Source organism: Sander vitreus, chromosome 1 (genome assembly GCF_031162955.1).
Source record: "Sander vitreus isolate 19-12246 chromosome 1, sanVit1, whole genome shotgun sequence".
Taxonomy (NCBI): Eukaryota; Metazoa; Chordata; class Actinopteri; order Perciformes; family Percidae; genus Sander; species Sander vitreus.
This window is the reverse complement of record NC_135855.1, coordinates 27,643,380-27,666,776: the sequence shown is the minus strand read 5'-3', so window position 1 is coordinate 27,666,776 and position 23,397 is coordinate 27,643,380. Positions and strand designations below refer to the sequence as shown.

Here is a 23,397-nt window from a genome sequence, read left to right as displayed (position 1 = left end):
ACATTTCTAACAGTTCTCTTTTTCACAGGTGCATGCTTATCCACCATCTCTACAAACAACTTATTAAAAGCCTCAACAGCATCATCTGGATCATCCTGCCTCAACACACTATCCCAGCAAATATTTCTAACATCTTCTATAAAATGGTTCTCATTGATGTATTTATATGCTCTCTTAATAATGATTTGTGGTGACTTCTTGCCGTAAGACAGAGGAATGAGAGTTGGATTGAGGAGTCTCGGGAAGAGTTTGTTGTGTTGGAGTACAGAAAGTGTAGCTCAGTGTTATCTAAAAGATGTTCAATGTCATGGCTGAATATTTGATGATTTCGACAATGCGGGTCAAGTCACCACCGCAAGACTGCACAAAGAGACTTCTCTGTAAGGGAGACTTAGTTAGAAAAAGAAAGAAATACATTTTCTCTTTGGTGTCCTTTCTATAATGTAGTCAGACACTTATAATAATAATCTGAACCTATCAGTGGCAAACACAGCACTTTTAGTGGGCGTACAATGATGGTGCGTAATTAACTCATAGTATTAAACTGCAGCCCGTGTCATGGCTGTTGACTGCAGGGCTCTCGCTCAATACTGGACCAATTTCCCAAATTATTAACCCCATTAGTCATCACATCGCATAAACATGGGAAAATGGGGTCCAGGTTAAAAAATACCGAAGTTTCCCCTGTAAATGCACTACCATCAGTTAAACTCCTCTTTTTTGTTTCTTCCCCTCTGTCCTGTTCATACAAACTGGTCGACACTTCCTGTCAGTGACTCTCCTCTGGCCCTGAAAACTGCTGCTTACACAGTGTTGCCGGGTGAAGAATGGGACAAATCATGCATACAGCAGGGGGATCGACGGTCAGTCAGTCTGTCAGTTTTATAGACAGACACACACCCACACGCATACACAAACATACACTCTCTAGTCCGAGTGCCAGTGATAACACAGCTCAGCGAACCCATCCCCTCATTTCCCGTGTCCTCGTCCAGAGTTGGTTCTGGCACTGCAGCTTCCGCTAACAGCTCCAGCCAGAGACATCAGAGCAGGACAGTATCCGCTCTGAGGTGTGTGACTGTGTCGTCTCCTCTCTGTTCCCATAACCCAGCTCGCCCTGTTGCCCCCTCACCCACTGCCAGTCAGTAAAGAAAGAGGAATACATGAGAGCAAATGAACAAACCAGGTGAATGTAAAAACCTCAGTGATGCTCCAAGAAGAAACTGATTAGCATCTATTGTGTCCCCATCTTAATGTGTCCTTACACAGCCACAGAAAAACAAGAGGTCAAAAGGTCGGCACATTAATAACTCTAATGTCATGCTCTATGCACCAGAGGAGAAGATCAATGTTATTGATCCAAAGCAGTGTCCCTCAGACGCATCGTAAAGGTTTACCTAGAGAAACTCGCACTCATCATTTCTGACATTTCACATCAGCCACATGTCAGCATGAAGGACATTTAATGGCATAAGTTGTGGGACACTTCCATTGTTTTTGTGCTATAGAAACATCATCTTTGAAATGTAATCCTGAATTAGAAATGTTACATTCACCAATGGATGGCCGTCCTGTGCAGCAAGAAAACGTGGGTCTATTTGAAAAGGAAATTCTAATAAGGTGCGTTTTGAAATTTGGTGTCTGACAAATAAAGGGCTGAGAGCAGCTGGTATATCCCTCAACAACACCACTTTTTAGTGATTTAGTGAACTTTAACCAGATATTAAGGTGGACTTGAAGCTAATTTTGGCCCAATGTCGCCCGATGGTGTTTTAAGGCCCCCAACGACTTCTAAGCACCTAACCCTAACCCTAGCCTAATCCTAGTGCCTTACAGGCAGCGCTGTCTGGAAGGAGACGTTGGGGGCTTTAAACACAGATAAACCCCAATGTCCTGCAGGGATTGGAGTAAGTAAAAGTGGACTGGCAAATTATACATTGTCTTTAAAACTCAAAATGAAAATCTGATTAATTAAACAATACTTGTCAGATTACAGAACACTTCCCTGTGTAAGAGGACAGTGCAACATACAGTATGGACATTAAAGTCAGGTATTTAGTAATACACGTAATTCCTTTTAAAAATGTTAATTACTTTTTCCCTTCATCCTCAACTAATATAAATGTGGGGTCATGCTTCATGAATAAAATGTATTTATCAACTGGGCATCCTCACGTATTATCAGTAGCATCTATAAAACAAACAGGGTTCTATGTAGGGTAAAGGCATTTTAAAGTCAGTTTGGCATCGATTCTGAAAAATAACCAAATCTAAACATTTCTTTCATACATTATATACAGGCGCTTGAGCTGAATTTATGCGTTACGCTTTTAATTCAGTGTAACTATATTCTAGTTTCTAATCAGAGGAATCATATACAATTGTCTCATTAGATATTTTCCTCCACCAGCCTGAGGTGTATCCTGCACTGACAGTCACCCTGATATAAAAATATTAGCGCCGCACACTACTGTACACTCATACCCAACATCTTTTCTCCATATGGCTCAGGTTCTCCACCCTGTGGTGGCAGAGTGTACTGTGTACTTGTATTACAGCTGCATACATACATCGGACATAGCATCGGAGCCAGCGACACAGACTGAACAAACTCATCAGGAAGGCTGACTCAGTTATTGGCTGCAAACAGGACACTTTTGAAGCTGTGGTGGAGAGGAGGTCACTGAACAAACTTATCTTATGGATAACCCCGACCACCCTCTCCATCCCACACTGGTCCAACAGAGGAGCACCTTCTCTAAGAGGCTCCGACAGCTTCGATGTCGCACTGACCGATACAAGAAATCATTCCTGCCGCAGGCAATCAAACTACTTAACACTTCTTCACTGAGTGACAGATAAGACTCAGACATCAAAACTGCACTAATTGCAACTTGCACAATAGGTTTGTATACCTACAGCTTTATAAATACTATTTAAACAGTTGTAGTTTTTATTCCCAACTTATATATATTTTAAACTATTTGTTCTTATATTCTATCCTATTATTTCATGTATATTGTATCCTTTTACTTCATGTATATTCTGTATGTGTGATGTGTGTGATATTTTTGCTGCTGCAACAACGGAATTTCCCATTTTTTTGGGATCAATAAAAGTCTATCTATACTCGTGCTTCATGTAATTTCCTATATATTATCAAAAGTTATCAAATAATAGCAAAGACAAGACACCCATGTGTATGCAACAAAGAGACCACACAAGCCACGAAGCTGTTAAGGTTTAGTATAAAAAGGGCAATGAACTATTTGTCATCATTAACTATTTACAATGATGAATAACATTTAACTATACCTAAATAAAAAACAGAAACTTAAAAAAATGTAGATCTGCTTTCAACATTTGCTGCAAAGATTAGTAGGAAAGAAAAAAAGTTTTGTTTTCATGAAAAATATCTAGAAAATATGAAACAGGCAGAGCAAAAAAAAAAATATCTACAAAATCTCAGCTGCCATTAGACATGTTACAGGACTAATAGATGGATGACCCATAGCGGTTATATATCATCTTCTAGGTACAAAGTTCAAGACATCATTCACACACACACACACACACACACGAAAAACACAAGAACAGTACAAAAGAAAATAAGTACAACCAGTGAGTCAGTGGTGAAGACACATACTGTTACAAAGTGAATACATGAAGAAAACCTAGCTGGTTTACATTCAGAGGCCTCACGAAACAATCGTGGTTTCATTCATTCTAAAACGCTTAATAAAAGATGTATCTTACTACAAATTCAGATACAAGAGAAAGTTTCATCATTAATCGCTTACAAAACAGAAGAGCATGATGAAAAATAGTGCAATGAAAAAAAAGTCTTTAACCTGCCTCATCATCTTATTTGGGTTAGTGATTTATTTTATTTCTCATGACTTTAAGCTACCTGGAAGAAAATTATTAAACAGGAAACAAAACCAAGTGACACACACACACACACACCCACCAACCACCAAAAAGAAAAAGGGTGCATCTTAAGTGTTTACTTTTTTCCCCTTACTTTAACGTTAAGAGTCTAAAAAAATAAAATAAAGTGGAGTGTTAATATTTTGTGTATCTATGAGTGGACATGTGCATATTTCTACCAATAAATCACAGGTGCAAGACTGTGTGTGTGTGTGTGTGTGTGTGTGTGTGTGTGTGTGTGTGTGTGTGTGTGTGTGTGTGTACACACACATCAATCTACTGGACGTGACAGTTGTCTTCTTGTCGTTTCTCTTTCTGCTCTGAAATCATGTGTGAACTCGGTGAACCACACATAGGTTTCTCCTCACTACTCAGGGAGAGACACTTCCTGTTGAAGCTCTCTGCAGAGGGACTCTGGAAAGGTATGGAGCCCAAAGCCTGTGGACAGATGACAAAATGAAAGAGAAAAACACAACAAAGTAGGAAGTGAATTTGGGAATTAAACACATGTAAAGACACAGTCACAAAGAAAAACTTTTTTTTTTTTTTTTTTTTGACTGGTCAAGCCGACTGAAGCAAATGTGGGCGTCAGGAAGAGACCCTGCTACAGCGATACTGGCAGCTCGCATTCAGATCTATTCATCTCTGTCCTCATTTTCTGTACTACGCCTGGAGGCAGACATTGTTCACAATACTCTGCTTTATACTGTGCAAAGAGTATATTGTATAATGCAGCAACATGATTCCCCATTTTGCTGGCTGTCAGAGATTGATGGCACATGTGGAATACTGTAGTGTGTGTGTGTGTGTGTGTGTGTGTGTGTGTGTGTGTGTGTGTGTGTGTGTAGAGGATGGATACCCAAACCGAGCCCGTCGGTACTCGACGGGTTTGGACAGATATTTAGAAATGATGTTCGGGTCAGGCTCAGCCACATCAGCGCGATAAGGCATTCAACATTTTAAATTTAAAAAAGCTTATTATGTAGGTGCGCGCCTGTGTTAACGTGCGCTTGTTGCCCCTAGTGAGCTGATGTGCTCGTCTGTTGACATTTCCGAATGCCTTCCTACAGTTGCTTAATAAAAGCGGGATTTCCACACAAACAACCGTATGTGTCATTAGTATGAGAAAAAAAACCCTGTGTCGGGCTTGGACATAAATATCTTAATGCCTGTCGGGCTCGGTTACTGCTCTGTCGGACGCGGGCCGGGATCGGACAGAAAAATGTGGCCCGATCCTCGTGTGTGTGTGTGTGTGTGAGAGACAGTTGGTACTGCTCACCTTGGCGTCAGATGCAGATACAGTCCGTCTGGCAGCCAGTCGAGGACTGCAGCGCTTCACTGTCGTTCTCCTCACGATGAACGGACTGGCCTCCCCCAGAGGTATATCAGCAAAACCTGTGAGAGTACAAAACGATGACTTCATTTTTTATTTATTTTTTGGTTAAGCTATGGAGAATGAAACTCATATTTTAAAATGATTGCTTTGTTCTGCCAACTAGTATTCCACCCAGTGATTTATCATTTCTGCGCAACTGCATTACATTTTCCATCTAAGTTACAAGCTAATCACGCAGTATCCCACTAATATGAGAGGCCAGCCTGCTAAACTAGGACTCACACGAATACATCGGCACAGAACACAAACTACAGATGCTTTTTTTTTTTTTTTCTCAACGTTGGTGAACTACAATTGTGGCTCCATTAGATTACCAGCCAACACGTACCCCTCTGCACCAGCTCAGGAAGTCCTTCTGGTCTGAACTCCTCCTCTTCCTGTTCAGTTCTTGGTTTGGGTGTAGTCGCTGTGCTGGCTTTTATCTTCTTTGTCAGGTTGTGCAGGGCCTCCTGGGCACTGTCCTTATTACTGATGTCACGATGAGCCCGTTTCACTGAAGAAGATCCCTGAGGTGACCTCTGTGGTGTTGAAGGAGCCATGTTCTCAGTGTTCTCATCCAGTTTTTCTTCCTGAAGTTTGGAAGAGGACTTCCTTCCCGAGCGCCGGCGGTGAGTACCGTCAGTGCTGCTAGAGTGGATGTTAGTTTCGTTAGCATGTTGGTTAGCAGTGAGCTGCTCCAGCCGGGTCGTCAGTGCATCGTTGGTCTCTTCCAGTTTGTGGACTTTAACCATCAGGCTGCAGTATTTCTCGATGCTCTCATCTGCCTCGCTGCTTCTCTCCTCCAGGAGTTTGTTTAGTTCATCCAACTCGCTCTTCATCGCCTCCAGCTCTCTGTTTCGCTCTTCTAACTCCTTCTTCCTTCCATCGAGGGCAGCCTCAAGTTCTTCCACCTCCTTAGTTTTTTCCTCTGCCTCCACCCTCTTCTGCTGCAAGGCAGTCTCCAGGTCTTCCACTTCCTTCTTTCTCTTCTCTGCCTCCACCTTCAGCTGGTTCACCTCAGTCTGCACTGCCTCGCTGCTCTTTCGGTCACCTGTAACAAAAACGTGGCCCATGGTAACATTACTTAGCTGCACCTTCCTGATTTAAATCGCCATGTCTGACCGTTTACAACAGAGACCCGAGTTCCCCTCCAACGACTCTTTGTTCTGTGTCCACTTTGTTAGACATTTTTTTTATTTATTATGCTTTTCAAGTCATTTTGATGAATGATTACTGCATGTTAGCACTGAGACCAATTCTTTCATAGCCCTCCTATTTCAAATCAGAAGTAGCATGAGAGAGCTCTCTCTATACCTATATATATATACCTATATATATATATATATATATATATATATATATATAGAGAGAGAGAGAGAGAGAGAGAGAGAGAGCTAGATAGCATAATTATCTCATTGTCTATACTTTTCATAATATTAGCCTTTATCTGGAATTATTCAGATCTTGGATTCATTTGGATTTTTTATTTAAAAACACACACTGATGTCTGTGTCCATTGAAAATTCTAGTCGGTTAGAATTATGTGTAAATGTGTTTCCACACCTGAGCGGTTTAACATCTCTTGCTTCTCGTGCTCCAGCTGTTTGCAGGTCTTCATCCAAAGACTCATCTTGCTCAGGGCAGAGTCCCTCTCTTTAGACAGACGAGCAGCCTGAGAAGTTAGCTCCGACACCTGGAATGGGTAGACAGAAAGTGGTAAGATTTAGCTATGTGAAAATACTGTATGTCATGTGATAATTCTAAAATTCATTAGTTTTTTTTTGGATACATGCTGAGTGGTTGGCAATTTGGACAGTCAACTAGGCCCATACAAGCCCTGCTTAAAGGACGCCAGTGTAGTTTTATTTTACTTTCCTCACTCAAGGCTGCCGTTGTTTATAGAATGATTTAAGAACAGCTTGGTTTCACTGACATTTTGAACCCATTTTGCTGACTGACTGATTGCGGCAGAGAAATAGCTGGATTAAAGCTTCTTTTTTTTTATAGGATTAAAAGGCGACACAAAGTAAAAGTAAACTGTGATTATCCTTTAACGCTGGTGAAGCATGGTGAAATGGATTATTTCAGAGTGCATGGGTGTGTGTGTACCTGCTCATTAAGCTGTGAAGCAGACAACTTGGATGTTTCCAACTCCTTCTCCATAGAGGCAACTGTAGACTGAAGGGTCTCTTGTTCTTCTGTGAGTTTCTCTTTCTCTTCTTCTGCTCTTTGCTTCTCTTGTTCCAGTGAAGAAAGGGCTGAAGCCAGATTATTTCTCTCAACTTCAATCGAAGAGAGGGAAGACTGCAATTCTTGTTTATCCACCTCAAACTTCTGTTTCTCCGTCTCTATTCTTTCCTTCTCTTCCTTTAATGAACAAAGAGTTTGCTGCATGTCACGTTTCTCCGTTTCGATCAAGGAGAGGCTAGACTGGAGCTTCTCTCTCTCATCAGCTAACAGCTCCCTCGCTTGCTCCAGTTTTCCTTTCTCCTCTTCTACAGATGTGAGCGTGCCACGCAGGTTACCTCTCTCTTGTTCCACTGAAAACAGGGTCGAGTGCAGTTTCTCTTTTTCCTCTGCCAGCCTTCTATTTTCTTCTTCCATCTGTTCTTTCTCCGCCATTAGAGACAAAACGGATTTTACTGAGGCGCGTCCCTGATCTACCTCCTTCTCCAGCATCTCTCTCTCTTCCTCTTTAGCTTTTAGGAGTGTTTTAAGCTCCTTAATTTCGTCTGCCAAAGGCTCAATACTGGTCCTCAGGTTGTTTCTCTCTTTCTCCCAATCCTCTACCTGAGAGCGGAGCCTCTCTCCTTCTGTCTGCCACTCCTCCAGAGAAGACTGCAGACACGTTTTCTCTTTCTCCATCTCTACCAGCAGAGACTGCATCCTCTCTTTCTCCCCTTCCGTTTCTGCACCCTTTTGCTCAAGGGAGATCTCTCTCTGTCGAGAGGCTTCCAGCTGTGCCTGGAGGTCATCCACTTGTCTCGTTTGCTTCTCCGCTTCCTCTCTCATTTCGTTCTCCAGCTCTTCTACCCTGCATTTCTGTCTTTCCTCTTCCTCTCTTCGATCTACCTCTGCCTTCTCCAACCCTCTCTCCAGCTCCTCCTTGGCGGCCTTCAGTTCTTCTATCTCTCCGTTTTTTGTCTCCAGCTCTCTCTCCATGCGTTCTTTCTCAGATCTCAGGTTGTCCAGCGTGGTTGAGAGCTCGGATAATTTCTCTCTGAGCTCTCGTTTCTCCTCCTCCACCTGGGGATCAGGAGGTGGTGAGGGTTGACAGCAGTTTGTGAAAGGAGACAAGCCAAGGGTGGAGGAGAAAATCAGAATAGAAAGGAAACATGAGAGAAAAAGGAAGGAGAAATCTGATTAATATATTGCTTGGATTACAACGGTCGTATTTTACTATTTGAACATAAAGAAACCATCCCATATACACAGCAAAGGACATCAGATAGCCAAACACAGAGGCATATGAATGTACCTTTTCCCTTTCCTCCTCCAGCTCAGCTTTGGCTGTTTCTGCCTGTGTAAGAGCATAAAACATTTGCATTTAATACAAACAAATGTTGACCCATGATCAATCCAACCATACATGTGAATTTTATCCAGGCAATGGTAACAATGAGCCATTACAATGTAAGACAGACGTAGTGGTTATTTTTTTTTAGACTTATACATGTTTACAACAGAATACCTGTAGTACAGCTTCCTCTAGACTTTGCTCTTCCTCTTCCTTCTCTCGCTCCAGGGCATCAATGCGATCTTGCAGTGAGTCAGACTTCCTCTGGGCAGCTAGAGAGGTAAAGAGTCACAATTAGGCCAACACCAACTCACAAAACTCAACAGGTTACGTAATTTCAAAGGATGTTAAGAGTCACCTTTGAGCAGCTCTCCCATCTTCTTTTTCTTCCTCTCATCCGACTCGATGCGGACCTGGAGCTTTTCAATGCCAGTCTTCATCTGCTGGACCTCTTCTTGTGTGGAGTTAAGACGAGAGGCAATCTCTCCTTTTTCTAGTAGAGAGGACTCCAGAGACTGTGAGAGACGGCACACTTCTCCCTCTAAAGCCTTGAGGAGAAACAGGAGGGCAACATGGAGGATTAGAAACTAGAGAGTATCTGAGGGTTCAGTGGTACATGAACTCTATATTAAAAGCATTCCAACTGTAAATGCTTTTTAAAACACAAAACGGGTTCTCTGAGAAAACCCAAACTCAATAAGTTATGACCCCCTCACCTGTATCTTGCTGACCATGGACTCAGTGTTTTGATTGGCCGAGGTGTGGTCTTCTTTGATCTTGTCCAGCTGCCCGATTAGCTCCTCCCTTTCTCCACTCTGTTGGGATATTGCCTGTTCCAGCACCTTAATCTGCTCGAACAGCTTTAAAGAACGAGAACAAATGAGGGAGAAAAGGGAATTAACTCTCATCCTTCCTCTCAAATGTTACATTAATCTAATCTTTTTGCTATTATTTGAGATATATATATATATATATATATATATATATATATATATATATATATATATCTCAAAGAGGCATTTCTGCATGCTACTTTGTGCCTCTTTTAATGGCCCGAAGATGCCCACCTAACAAGGTGACAGACTGCTATTAGTGTAAGCCAACTCTAAACAGAAGCCTCTTTTGACCTGTATCACATATTTTAATTGACACCGGGAACTATGTGCAGGTCCCAGACTCTTGAATGATACATGTACATACCTGTTGCCTCTCTGTCTTCATTTTCTCCATGCAGCTTTGCAGGGCTTCATACTCTTTCCTCCCTGCTCTGATGTCGTCCTCCAAGATGGAAATTAGGTTCCTGGTGTCGCAGTCAGTCTTCTCCCGACTGTGAACTTTCTCTCTCCATTGGCCCAAAGACTTGTTCAGGTCATCTCGCTCCTCGGTGCAGGACACCAGTTCAGACCTCAGCTGGGTTACCTGGATATATAAATAGTAAGATTTAGAATAGTTATGCCACACTGATTGATCAGTAAGCACACCATGTTCAGTAATGTCTTGCTGGGTTGTCAGTTTTTGCACAAGGAAAAACTGAAATGCTTGAGTCCTACATATTTGCTTTGATTTCTAATTTTCCAGATACATGCACAGTAATTTAGCTCTTACACATCCAGTATTTTGAGGTTTTAGCTCACAAGCCTTTGACGGAGTGCTCACCTCTGTCCTAAGTGTTTCTATCAGCTGCTCCATGCCTGAACAAGTCCTCCTCTGGTTATCCATCTCATCCCCCAATTTGGTCCTCTCCCCCTGCAAAGTCTCCAGCTCAGACTCCATGCCCAGGATGTGCTGCTCCAGGTTGGCTTTCTCAGAGCGAACCCTCTTCAGCTCACTCTCCTGCTGAAGGAATTTTTCATCCCATCCACCTACAGAACCAAGGAAAATATCTAATCAATACCAAAGTGCAAAAACATAGTACACACCTTAAAGCCTTCACAGTCCTTTATTAAATCATGCTGTGCCATCATATAAAGACAAACCATGGCTCCACACTCTGTTTCAGAGGTTTAAAATCAGTAAATAATCTTGCATGGTGAAATTAATCCCTCATATGCAGTAAACTAGAAAAACATTTACCTTTGGCCATCTCCAGTCCTTCCAGCATCTCCATAACATCAGCCAGCTGGAATTTAGCTGTTTGCAGCTGCATAGTTAATGTTTCCCTCTCCTCTGACAGCTGAGTCAACTAATAATGAGCACAGTATTAGTATCAGTTAATAATTAAGTGGCAGTGTAAAGACGTATGATTTGGCATTCTGCTATTTCTTCCCCCTACCTGGTCAGCGAGGCCTTTCTTCTCCTCTAAAGCGATGTTCAGCTTATGCGCTGCACCCTGTGCCTCCTTCTCTGCTGCGTGAACTTTCTCCTCTGAGTTTTGAACTTGGACTTCCAGTTCGGTGGTCAACTCCATTCTCAGTGCAAGGTCGGCCCTCAGTAGGTCAAACTCTGAGCGCAGGGTCTGGAGTTCTTGTTTTGTGATCATTTCTGTGAAGTGGTTGAGGTCACCTTGTACCTGGGATGACTCTTTCGCTGTCAGACAGACAGACAAAACATCATTGATCAGAATTAAGACAATACATTCATTTTTAAGTTTCAAAATGTGGATCCTAGGGGTGCACGATTCAGAAAATGTCACGATTCAATTCAATATCGATTTTCAGGCTCAAGTGTGAAACAAAGTAAAAAAAAAAAACAAGAAAACACGCAGTTATCGAAACTGCAGTCATGAGCAGCATTTAATTTCTCACCAGAGGATTCTAACTGTCTGGTCTCGCCAACAGAGGACGATGACAGAGGAAGCTCAGAGATTTCAGATGTTCTATCAAGAGTATCTCTGGGACTACAGCTGTCTTCAGGAAGCTGCAAGAAAGAAGACGAAATTCAAACTGTCAATGAATCAAAACAGAATGCTCAAACTTTTGAATGCAAAACATTTCTTTCTAGTAGAGAAATATCAGTAGCAACTATCAAGTTCCCTGATTACATTAATGATAAAATAAATAAATGAAGTGTCCCCCAACTTAAACCCATGAAAGCATCATGACTGAAGGACAAATACACAGTGTAATAGTTTCCTACCTGATCTAAGGATTGCTGTTGGTGTTGCTGCTCCTCGTGACCCCTCGTTTCTTCAACTTCAACCACATGTGCCTCCCTTTCCTCATCCAGATGTTCCTTGTTCATCTCTTGCTCAACAATGTCCTCCCTAAACACCAGCTCTGTCTCACTGGCAGGGTTGAGGGGGATTAGATTTATTTATCATGTAATAAAGCACACACAACTCACAAAAGCATATTGTGTATTTGTGCTTAGTATAAAACTCATTGTACCTGAACGCCTCGTCAGACTGGTGGGAATGTTCACCCAGTTCAGACACAACAGGGCTGAGCTGTTCTTTTACTGGAAGGGACTCAGTATATGTGCTTGTATCAAGTGTTGGCTCTACGTCAGTCTGTCCTGCTGCTTCTGCTGAGGAAACCGTTACGGACAATTCAATATAAATGCATGTATTCCAATTAAAAGTAGCAGCGTTTCGTGAAAAACGTTAATCTAGCTTTGGTTTACACTCACCGCCAATATCCTCCTCCTCAGTCTCCATGTGGCTGATTTTTTCGCCTGGGTTCTGGGTTCCCTGCGATTCTGAGAGCTGCTGTATGAGGCTGTGTTGTTGGCCCGCCTGCTCCAGCAGTGAGTCGTATTGCTGCTTGAACACAGTCAGCTCCTTCTGTAAGCCCGTCAACTTCTGGTGCAGTTCTGCCTGCTCTGCCTCAAACTGTTGGCTCCTGTGATCCAACATCAAAGTGATGCTATTACAATTCCAGCTAATATTAACAGTGAACAAAACATTGAATTAACTACAAAAATACACATACTGAAGAATATAACTATAGTGACTCATACAAACTCAGGATGTACTGTACCTCTCTCGGTTCTCCTGATCAGTCCTCTTGTCGCTTATCTCCAGCTGCTCTTTAAGTGAAGCCACCTCTTCTTCATGCCTCTCTATGCTTTCTTGTAACAGAATCTTCTCCGCCGTTACATGATTCACACTAGATTGCAGTTTGATGTTCTCTTCAGTCAGCTGGTTATAGTTCATTTCCAGCTGAAGCTTTTCCTCAACTACTCGATTCAAGTTAGAGATCAAGTTATTTCTCTCAGACGTTAGCTCACTTAGTTTAGCCTCGAGTTGGACTTTTTCCTCGTTCATCAGATTGAGGGAAACATCTAGTTGGGCTTTCTCCTCGACAACCTGCCTAAGGGTCGATTCAGCTTCTAGTTTCTCTGCAGTCATTTGATCGATATTCTGCTTTTCTTCAGTTAACTGCTGAATGTTGGCCTGCAGTTGTTTGCTCTCCTCAGAAAGCTCGTCTAAACTGGCTTCCAGCTGTTTCTTCTCTGCATTTACTTGAATCATTTTAGTTTCTACTTGCTCTTTGTCATCTGTTAGCTGTTTCAAAGTAGTCTCAAGGTTGTTTTTTTCGTGTTGTAATTGGTTAAGATTATTGTCTTTGTCCTCGATTATCTGCCTGAGAGTTGTCTCTAACTTGATATTTTCCTCTGTGGTCTGACTGAGTTTAGACTCTAAAGTAGCAACACTCTCCTCCAGCTGTTGTTGTTTGACAGCGTCCTCTTCCAGACGAGTTATTTCACAGCTCCTCTCCATTAGCTCCTCCCTAGCTGTGACATACTGTGTCTCCAGCACTGAGTTCTGAGATTGGACCTCCTCTAACCGGCTTTCCAAGACAGAGACCTGAAAAGGTTAAGAGTTGAGATTGAATCCAATCAGGGATGTTTTGCAACATGAGCTTGTGAAAATGATGCCGAATTGGGCCTGAATTTTAGTTCACTCTAAATAAATCAGGCAGTTATGAGTAGGGTTGGGTACCGAAACCCGGTGCTAATACGGCACCGGTGCCTAACGACCGGTATCTACTGGACCGAATATCAACGCGGATTTCGGTGCCACTTAAATGCCTTCTGCGCTGCTATCTGATGCTCTGAAACAGACGTTAGAGGCAACAGAAGCATCGCTGCACGTGACGCTAGTTAACACTTCACTTGACAGCAGGTAACGTTAGCCTGCCGTTAGCTAGCAGCTGGATTAAACACGGTTAAAATGCTGACAGCTAAATGGTGTAAAGGGTGTCTGTATTTCACTGTAGAGGATTCCAACAGCAGGACGTTAAGCAGTGTGCAGCTGTCGTTGTCGGAAAAAACAACACAGACGTGGTGCGTTCACTTGAAAGTAGTACGCCTCGTGATGCATTCGAAGTTATTGTAAAATACCCTATTTCCCTATTTTTTTAAGTATCGGTTCAGGCACCATTTAGGCACCGGCACAGTTCTAAAAGTATCGTTTTAGCACCGGTATGGGAAAAAACCCAAACGATACCCAACCCAAGTTATGAGACAAATAGTCAAATTTTAGACTTAAAGGAAAGCTGTTAAAATATTGAGGTCCAAAGGATGATGAAAATGAATCAAGTCTAGCATTTGTGGCACAAAATGATTTGGATAGACTTTTGTGTAAGATGGTGGCTCTACCTGGGCTCTGCTGTCCTCCAGTCTGGCCTCCATGTCAGACATCTGGGTTTGGTTGTGGGCTAGATTAGCCTCCAGTGACTTAATGGTTGCCTTCAGCGCCTCCGCCTGACTGTCAAAAGAGTTCATGGCAGTCTCGTTGTCCTCCAGGTCCATTTGCAGCATCTCCATCTGCACCTTAATGTAAAAAATGACAAGAATAAAGCAAGTTCTTAATAATTACACAACATACACCACACACTTTCCACTCACATGTAAAGCCAAAAACAAAACCATCAGTAACCAACCTTGATTTTGTTCATGGCAACCATCTTCTCCTTCAGTAGCTCTGAAGTTTTGGACTGCTCCGCCTCTGCTTTATTCAGCTTCTCCTTCAGACTCTTTATCGTGTTGTCTCTCTCTTCTAAGCCGTGTGAAGCAGCCGACAGAGTCGTCTTCATGGTCTTGATCTCCTCCCGTCGAGAACTTAATTCCATTTTAGCAGCAGACACCGATTTCTTAGTGGCTTCAAGCTTCTCTTTGAGGATATTCTCTTTGTTGAGGAAATTTTCAACCTCCAAAGCACAACTCTCTGACTCTTTGCTTATCTTCTCTGTGAGCTCTTTGACCTCTTTCTCCAAAGTAAAGATCAGACTGATTTTCTCCGTCAGTGTGTTCTCCAAGTTGGACTTGATTTCAATAGTGGAGGAGTGACTCTTCTCAAGAGCTTCTAGATGCTTCTTAAGGTCAGCATGGGACTGGTTGGCCACGTCCAGTTCATTCCTCAAGACTGGAAGCTTCTCTGCTGCATCTTTGCTTATCGTTACCTCTTTTTCTAAGGAAGATATCTGCTCCAGAAGGTTGTTGATTTTCTCAGTATGAGCCTGCTGGAGGTTCTTCATGAGAAATAGATGTAAGTTTATTATTTGTAAGTACAGCCCATGGTATATACAGTATGAGAAAATAGGTTGAATGAAACATAATACTAATTATTTGTAAAAACAATATTTTACCTCAGCCTCTTTCTTTGTCTCTTGAACTGCATTTTCCAGCTTAGCCTTTTGTTTCTCCAGAGACAAAACCTGAGCTTCCGCCTCTCTGAGCTGCTTATCCTTCTCTTCTGTGTGGCTCCGAAGATCCTGCAGCTCCTCCTCTAACTGTCTGAGCTCTTCTGATTTCTTCTCATGCATCTTTTTGTGCTCCTCTTCATTGTCTGACAGCGTCTTAATTTGTTTCTGCAGCTCAGCTCCCAGTTGCTCCTGGGCCTTCAGGAACTGATCCGTAGAACTGACCTAATACATCAAGAGAAGATTCAACCAGGGCTTTTATTTGTTAGGACAAAAGTAAGGAATAATACCCAACATAATGTAAAAGCACAGGGTATAACATTAACAGAATAGATTTGATTTAATTAATTTGCCACTGAAATTAGAAATAATCAGTCAAAGACTGTTTTTCTTCTAGCGCCACATATAACGTTGGGTAAATATGTAAAGACACTTTGATAATAAGATTATGTTGTACCTTATATTGCAATCCATTACAACATCACTAAATACATCCTCAAAAATGTCCACAAAAGTTGAATCAACTTCAAAAGAAAAGACAGACAATCTGATTTAAAATCAGTTTCTGTTGCATTCCAGTAAAACAAACCTGGCTTTTGGTGAGCAGTAGCTCTTGCTGAGCTTCCTCCAACTGCAGCTTGAACTGCTCGGCCTCTTCAACCTTTGCTGAAACACTCTCCTCACACTGCTTCAGCAGCGCTGCCTTCTCGTCTGCCAACCTGGTGGAGATCAGACACCAAAGACAGAGAATATGCATGTTAAAAGCAAGCAACAGTTATCGTTTCCCCCAAGGAAACAATGGGAACACCGTATTCATAATATACTTGTATCATAAGACACTAATTAGGCATCCTAAATAATTGTATTGTTGCTGTATCAATTATCCTCTTAAACCCTGCAATCTCATGTTGCACAATGACGCAGGGTAAAATCAACAGCAGGGCTGTTGTATTGGAAAAGAGTTCATTCAAAATGATTAACTAAACAACAACAAAAACTCCAACCTGGCAGTTTGCTCCTCCTGCTGTGCAGTGGCCTGAGCGATGCTCTCTCTCAGCTGGCTGATCTCTGATTGGCCCAACTCGACCAGCTGGTCTTTGGAGCGAGCCAGGTCGCAGGCTGCCTGGTGTTCGCCCTGCAGCTCTGTGTTGGTCCTCTCAGCCTGCTCTGCTCGAGTCATTTCCTTTTGCAACTGCAACTCCAGCCCTTTGACCTGTTCAAATAAAAGAAGTAAGTTAACAATGGCTATTGATTATACTGCTTTAGGTCCAGTAGGACTATTCTGAAAATTAAAATTGGATTCTTAAAAATAGTTTGTGTCTACCTCGTGCGTGCCTGGGCCACTGCACTAAATGCACTGTAGCATATACATGCATAAACTAGGCAACAAACAATTGCATAAATATACCTATGCAAGCAGTTATGTCTCTCGTATTGGTTTACCCTTTTATGGACATAATGCACAAAAATTGTTCTGAGTAGTTTGAACCTATGTGTTTTTTTAAGAAGGAATTTTTCCAACGTCTTTTTGGCCACTTTTGACAGCCTTAAGGTCCAGTCAGATTTTACAGTGTTATTGGGTATCGTGTGATGTTACCAAGACCAACATCAGAATAAAGGTACAGTGCAATTCAATGACGCAGAGAGATTGTTTATCAGCTAATTCCATTACAAAACAGGAAGGATATCATGTTTTTTTTCTCCAATTACCACATTCAACATTTCAAAATGAACAATTTACTGGAAAGTTATATAAAAACAAAGCAAATAATAACAATAAATCACCTGTGCTTCAAGCTGAGCCACTTGCACAGCGACATTCTCCAGGTCTTTGGTGTGCTTCCGTTCGGCCTCGGAGAGTTTAGACTGGAGCTCGTTGTACTGATGCTCCCTCTCCTCCAACTCTGTGCTCTTGTTGAGGAGTTGTCCCTTCAAGGAATCGATGTGAGCAGACAGACTGGCCTTGTCTCCCTCTACGCTCGAGAGCTGTTTCTACAATAGTGAGCATAAATGTATCAGCCCACAGAATCTCCAAAGCAAAGTGTAATTAATGGCAATAATCACAATACAACACATCCTAGAATGCACTGGGCAACACAGGTTGAAGATTTTCACATTAAATTGACTTCATTAGGTTTCTTTAACAAAGAAATTATCTTTTACGATTTTCTGCGCTACCAGGGTCTTGCAAACGTTATTATTAAAAATTAATCATTTGTGAATTCAAAGCAAACCTAACACAACAGGTTCTTTCAGTATGCTTGCGCGAACAAGGCTTCAGTAAGCAGTCTTATCAATTTGGATAAACTGTGTGGTATATCCTTCATAATCTATAATTTGAGGGTATATTTGGAAGCACAGCACCTTACCTTAATGTCGTCATTAGCCTCATTCAGCGAGATAAGACTGTTCTCCAGGCTGGCAATTTTGTCAGTGAGGTCTTTTTGCACAGCCTCAGTTTGATTAATTAAGGTCTCCTTTTCTTTCTTCCACTCCAGCAGAGCTTGATGTTCTTGTTTCAGTTCCTTACTGTCATTCTGACTTGCAGCGAGATTGGATTTAAGCTCTTGGCTCTCCTTCTCGATTACTGTCAATCTGTTGGTCAGCTTCTCCGTCTCTTGCTTCTGTTTCTGCAGGTCACTCTGAGATCTACAGTGTAATAAATACATTTACAATGATTGAAGAGCATGTTAAATAAATACGGTATGGTACGCTTTTTACTCTTTCACAAACTGTGACTGAACATTCTTCTTTTATGCAGTACAACTATGCCTACCTGTCATTTTTGGTCTCTGCATCAGAAAGTGTCTTCTTCAAGTTGTCCAGCTCCCGGGCCGCAGCATGAGTCTGCTGCTCCAGTTTAGTCTGAAGTCTCTTCAGCTCCTCCGCCTGCCCTTCTGATTTGGCTGAAGAGCAAAAAGACAAACAAGTTTAAAACAGAGATAACTCTCTAAAATACCTGTTGCCATTCCCACAACTAATTTACCTTTGAGGTCATCTAATAATCCCTGGGTGCGTTTGAAGCTCTGGTCTGCGCTCTTCTTCTCATCCTCCAGCTGACACAGACGCCTGCTGCTCTGGTCCAACTGGACAGTCACACTGTTCTTCTCTTTCTGCAGCTCCTGGAGGGGAGAAACACACAGGAGAGAACATGAGGGGAAGCAGTGTGGTAAGTTTTTAGTTGGCCACGAAGGGCTGTTCAGACTTTAACTAAAAATAAAAGCTACTGTATATCAGTAGACTTTCTAGTTAGTTGTCAATTCACAATCAAGTTTAAGTGGATATTCTACTTAAAAGACAGCCCACCTCCATTTTCTTGCGGAGGTCTTGCTCTTTGGTCTGGCTAGCCTGAAGGCTCTGCTCTGACCTCAGCAGTTTCTGTTTCTGCTCCTCCACCTCCTTCGCCATTTGACTCTTCTGGAAGCACATCTGGAGTGGGACAAGAGGAGAGAAGAGTTGAAGATGAGAAGGGAGAAGTAGAAGGGCTTCCAATTTATCCACGTTGATGGCTGTGTGAAGAAAGAACTAATCAGAGGAGAGAAAGGAAGAGTAGAACCGAGATGTTCCAAAGTTACCTTCTCCATGTCAGCCTGCAGTACGTTGTGGTCTTTTTTGGACTGTTGGATCTCTTGCGTTAGCTTGGTTCTGGTCTGGTTCAGCTGCTGTTCCAAAGCCTGGTGAGAAGTCTGCAGCTGAGCAAGCTCCTACACAAAATATAACGGAGACAAAAACAACAACAAAAAACATTTTTGTTTATAATATTTGTTAAAACCTAAACACATCAAAAGGTCTAATGATGTTATGACTCCAGGCTGTTGCACCTTTTGACTGTTTCTCTCTTGGTCCTTGAGTTTCTGTTCCAGGGCTCGTTTGCAGCTCTCAGCGTTGTGCCTTTGACAGCTCATCTCCTCCGAGACTTGTTTCAGCTTCTGCTCAACTGATGAACACTATAAACAACAAGCAGAATCGTTATATCGAATAGCCACAATAAACTATGTAATCAAGCAGAAATAGAACAAAAACAAAAGTTATCCCATATTAATGAAGTCTCTATGCACCAACCATGGAAGCCTACCTTGGCCACAACCTGCTGGTGTCTGTCTGTGGCCTGATTCAGCTCCTGGCTGGTCTTGGCCACGTCTCTGTCCCGTTCATTCAGCTCTTTGCGGGCCTGGTTCAGTTGGGTTTGCAGTTCCTGCAGCTTGGAGGCCTGGCTACGAATTTCCTTCTCCTGAGTTGACAGATTCCTTTCCAGCTCTGACACACGGCCACGCAGCTCTGATGAAGAAAAGTAAAAAAAAATAAAATATATATATATATATATAAAAATAATCAGGATATTTAACTCAAAAGGAGCCATTTTTTTCAGAGGAAGTAGATGTGCAAAATAAAAGCCCCCCTAATAATTCACGAAGAAGATACCAAACACTAGACAAGATATTAATTCTAAATTTATAAACAGTCCACCTTGGTTGATGGTCTTCAGCTGCTCCATCTGTTGGGAGGGTCCACAGGGGCTCTGCACTGCTCTGGAAGAGCTCATCCGCTGGCTGGTTTTAATAGGCGTCTCCTCATGGGCGTCCCACAGGGACAATCCCCTCCTCTTCAGAGGCGTTTCCATTGCATCTTGAGACTGGCGGCTGTAGGCCTGATCCTGCTGTTGCCATGGGAATATGGAAGATCCAGCTTGGCGGGCAGCAATGTCCTTGTGGCTTACACTGAGTGAGGACTGATTCAACAGCTAGAAGAGAAGAGCTAAGTTAACATCACCAACTACAAACAAACCCACATAATAAATATAAGTAATGTACTCACTTTGACCTGCAGGACTTTGAGTTCAGTCTCCAGCCTTTTCCTTTCTTCTAACTCCTGGCTGTATTTCACCTGAAGCTCATCTAGTCTGTTATCTATGGAACACAAATACAAACATAATGTTAGGGCAAACTGACAAACTTATCCAGAGTCACTCAGATACATATCTTTGGCTCATATACAAAAACCTCAAGTAGATGAGAAGCAGCAATACCACTAACATTTGCATTAATACCAGCCTGACAGGTAAGCATATCGCTGAGGTGCAGATAGAATAATAGCATACATTTATGAAATACATACAGCAGGAACTTAAGACACAGGATAAAAAAACTGAAATACCCTGCTGTCCGTAGAATGGGACTGGAGCTGGGGTAGGGAAACTTTTCTGTGGTGTAGTGTAGGGCTGAAGATCAGAGGAGGAGGATGACAATGAGGAGGAGCCAGCAGGCTGCGAACGATCCAGTTCATTTTTGTACCTGAGCAGATGGCAAAACAACAAAGAAAGCATAAACAGTTATTTAAGAGTTAGGGATTTCAGAGCTTTCCATCAGGTCAAATAGTCATATATATATATATATTAATGTTAAGAGTGACTTACACAGTACTTGACAAAGCAACAAGTTACAGGAGCTACTATACATTGTAAAATATGCATATCAAAAGACACTGAACTCACTTCTTGAGTTCCTGCTCCAGTCGCTCTATTGTCTTCCTGGAGGAGTTCAGCTGACCGTCCAGGTAGCTCACCTAGATTTAGGAAAATGATTCAGTCAAGGTTTTTTTTTCTTCCTATACATTTGATTTAAAGAAGAAGAAGAAAAAAAACTTGTTTGCTTCAAGTATCTGTGAAAATATGAATATTGGCTGTTATTATCGATGATCTGATAACTTTGTCCCCTAGCGCTGAATTAGAGATGGTCCGATACCATTTTTTGCTTCCCGATACCGACTCCGATACCTGAACTTGCGTATCGGCCGATACCAAGTACCGATCCGATACCAGTGCGTCATATTAGGCCTGCACGATTCAGGGAAAAATATGAATCACGATTTTCTGCTTAGAATTGATATCACAATTCTCTGCCACGATTTTTTTCTCACTAAGTGTAATGTTTTTTTGCACACATGAACCATGACAAAACAAAACAAACTGGCAGTACCAAACATAGATTTATTTTGGCACCTATAGCACATTGTGCATCACCACAAGCCTGTAAACATAGAGGCTTCAATGAAGAGAAGGGAGAGCATTGCAGCGCTTGGGAGCGCTTTAAAACCCTTGTGTTGACTTCAGGTCACATTGGCCCGTTTTTAATTTTTGTTTTATATCAGAAAAAATGGGACGTAGAAATAAGCGCTGAAAATGTGTAGACGAAAAATTTTACAATTTAAAACGTTGGAAAAAGCAAAAACAAACTGAAAAAAAGTCGGAAGAAACGTCGGGAAAAAAAGTGTTTTTTTCCAAGGTTACACAAGGGTTAAAACCTATTTTATACAGTCTAGTCTGTTGTCAGTCTGGCTCAGGTTAAACTCTTTGTGAAACATGAACAATGAATGCCACGGAACTTTCTTTTATTATGCAGTTTGACAGTCAGTTATAACAGAAAAAGAACATAAATAAACTACTTTAACTAATTTTATTTAGGGCTTTATTACGTGGTATCGGATCGGTGCATAAACTCCAGTACTTCCCGATACCAGCGTTTTAGGCAGTATCGGAACATCTCTACGCTGAATACATTTCAAACTAAACCGCTACTGCGGCTGATATTTCTTACTTTCTCACATCAGTAACTGACCTGCTGCTCTTTGACTCCTAGGTCATGGACAGCCTTTTGACGGGCTTTCTCCAGAGAGTCACACGACTCTAGTAACGACTGGTTCTCTCTTTTCAGAGCCGAGGTCTCGGTACGTTCACTGTCCGCCTGGAGAAAGAGAAAAATGGATAATTAATAAACAGATTTCTATAATTAATTTCTTTGTGTGTATTTTTTTTCTGGTAGAATTTCCACTTCTGTTAGGACAATGCAGTAGTAATTTCCCCAAAGGATTCAATAGTTTAGTTTATCTACACTCAGTGATGACAATTAATCTATTTTCAATCCATTCCTCTTAAACACTGACCTTTTGTTTCTGTTTTTGCAGGGCAGCCTCTAAGGAGTCCAGCTGAAACTGTTTCTGGTTCCTGTCCTTTTTCAGTTTGTCCAGCTGGACTTCCATCTCCTGGATCTTCTGCAGGGCTTTCGATGGAAGTCCATCCTTCCACTCCTCCACCGCCCAGCTCATGGTTTATAACCTGACTAAACAGACATCAACTTATTTGAAGGAGGGAAACAATACTAATCTACACATTGACTGAACAGTTCATTAATGACACCGATATGACCAATAAGTAACGTTAGGGTAACTGCTAAGTTCTGTATGTATTAACGTTACGTACAATATCATGACAAATGTTTTTATCCTAACAACAACACAACAATGGACAGGGAGAGTTTAGAGGTTATGTTAAATCTAATTTTCCTTCAAGGTTAGCTAGTTCAAATGCCAAATAAAAGTACGTTAACGTAACATAAGTTAGCTCACGTTAATCAACTGTAACAAGAAAACGACAACTTTTTGCTTCCTTGACCTGACGTTGAATCATGACACCTCATTTGTAAAGAGACGATAACTTCAGTTATATCTTTGCGTTATCTTTTACCAAAGTGGGGACATTGTGAAGTTAGCTAACGTTAGCTAGCTAGCTACGTTACAGTTCACCGTATCTAACATAACGTTAATGCTACCGCATTAGTTGCAATGCTATTTAGTAACGCTAGATAAACCCACGTCTGAGATATTAGCTAATGAATTTAGCGTTAATTTAAAGAGGGACATACACGTAACGTTAGCAGCAATTGTTTCTGTTGTAACGTAACTTGACGTTAACGTAAGATGGGTGAACGAGGTTTTAGCAAACGTTAATTTGATTTTAAACAAAAATCAGCCAATTAACGGGTGGAGATTACTAATGTGTTGTGAAATGACACGTGTTAACGTTAACTTAAGGCTCAAATGAATCGCTAAAAGAGTCAAGATAGTTGCACTTACTTTGGGCGCGATGCTTCTTTAATCACACACCAGACTGTTGTTTAGCTAGGTTGTTCTCGTTGAAAAATTCAAACTCCACCGCA

General features: G+C 41.7%; 1 protein-coding gene across 3 annotated transcripts; it reads right to left on the bottom strand.

The window, feature by feature from the left end:
- Positions 1 to 3,229: 3,229 nt before the first annotated feature.
- cenpf (centromere protein F) lies at positions 3,230 to 23,384 on the bottom strand. Of its 3 annotated transcripts, none has more exons than XM_078251212.1 (38): positions 23,315 to 23,384; positions 22,346 to 22,521; positions 22,021 to 22,146; positions 20,898 to 20,968; positions 20,561 to 20,697; positions 20,222 to 20,313; positions 19,874 to 20,147; positions 19,482 to 19,684; positions 19,228 to 19,353; positions 18,982 to 19,110; positions 18,713 to 18,835; positions 18,393 to 18,528; positions 18,183 to 18,312; positions 17,776 to 18,055; positions 17,192 to 17,398; positions 16,411 to 16,619; positions 15,996 to 16,125; positions 15,353 to 15,631; positions 14,648 to 15,235; positions 14,364 to 14,537; positions 12,740 to 13,569; positions 12,390 to 12,601; positions 12,149 to 12,287; positions 11,898 to 12,045; positions 11,567 to 11,678; positions 11,095 to 11,348; positions 10,896 to 11,004; positions 10,479 to 10,684; positions 10,023 to 10,241; positions 9,539 to 9,682; positions 9,181 to 9,370; positions 8,997 to 9,094; positions 8,784 to 8,825; positions 7,415 to 8,551; positions 6,869 to 6,998; positions 5,655 to 6,356; positions 5,210 to 5,325; positions 3,230 to 4,368 (listed from the first exon to the last, which is right to left on the bottom strand). In XM_078251212.1, the coding sequence occupies exons 2-38, from the start codon at positions 22,505 to 22,507 to the stop codon at positions 4,207 to 4,209; spliced, it is 8,526 nt and encodes a 2,841-aa protein (XP_078107338.1). In that variant the 5' UTR covers positions 22,508 to 22,521; positions 23,315 to 23,384; the 3' UTR covers positions 3,230 to 4,206. The 3 variants fall into 3 exon arrangements, with proteins under 3 accessions (XP_078107338.1, XP_078107354.1, XP_078107346.1); XM_078251228.1 differs by having other exon boundaries at positions 12,149 to 12,284; XM_078251220.1 differs by having other exon boundaries at positions 22,346 to 22,517; positions 23,315 to 23,341.
- Positions 23,385 to 23,397: the final 13 nt, after the last annotated feature.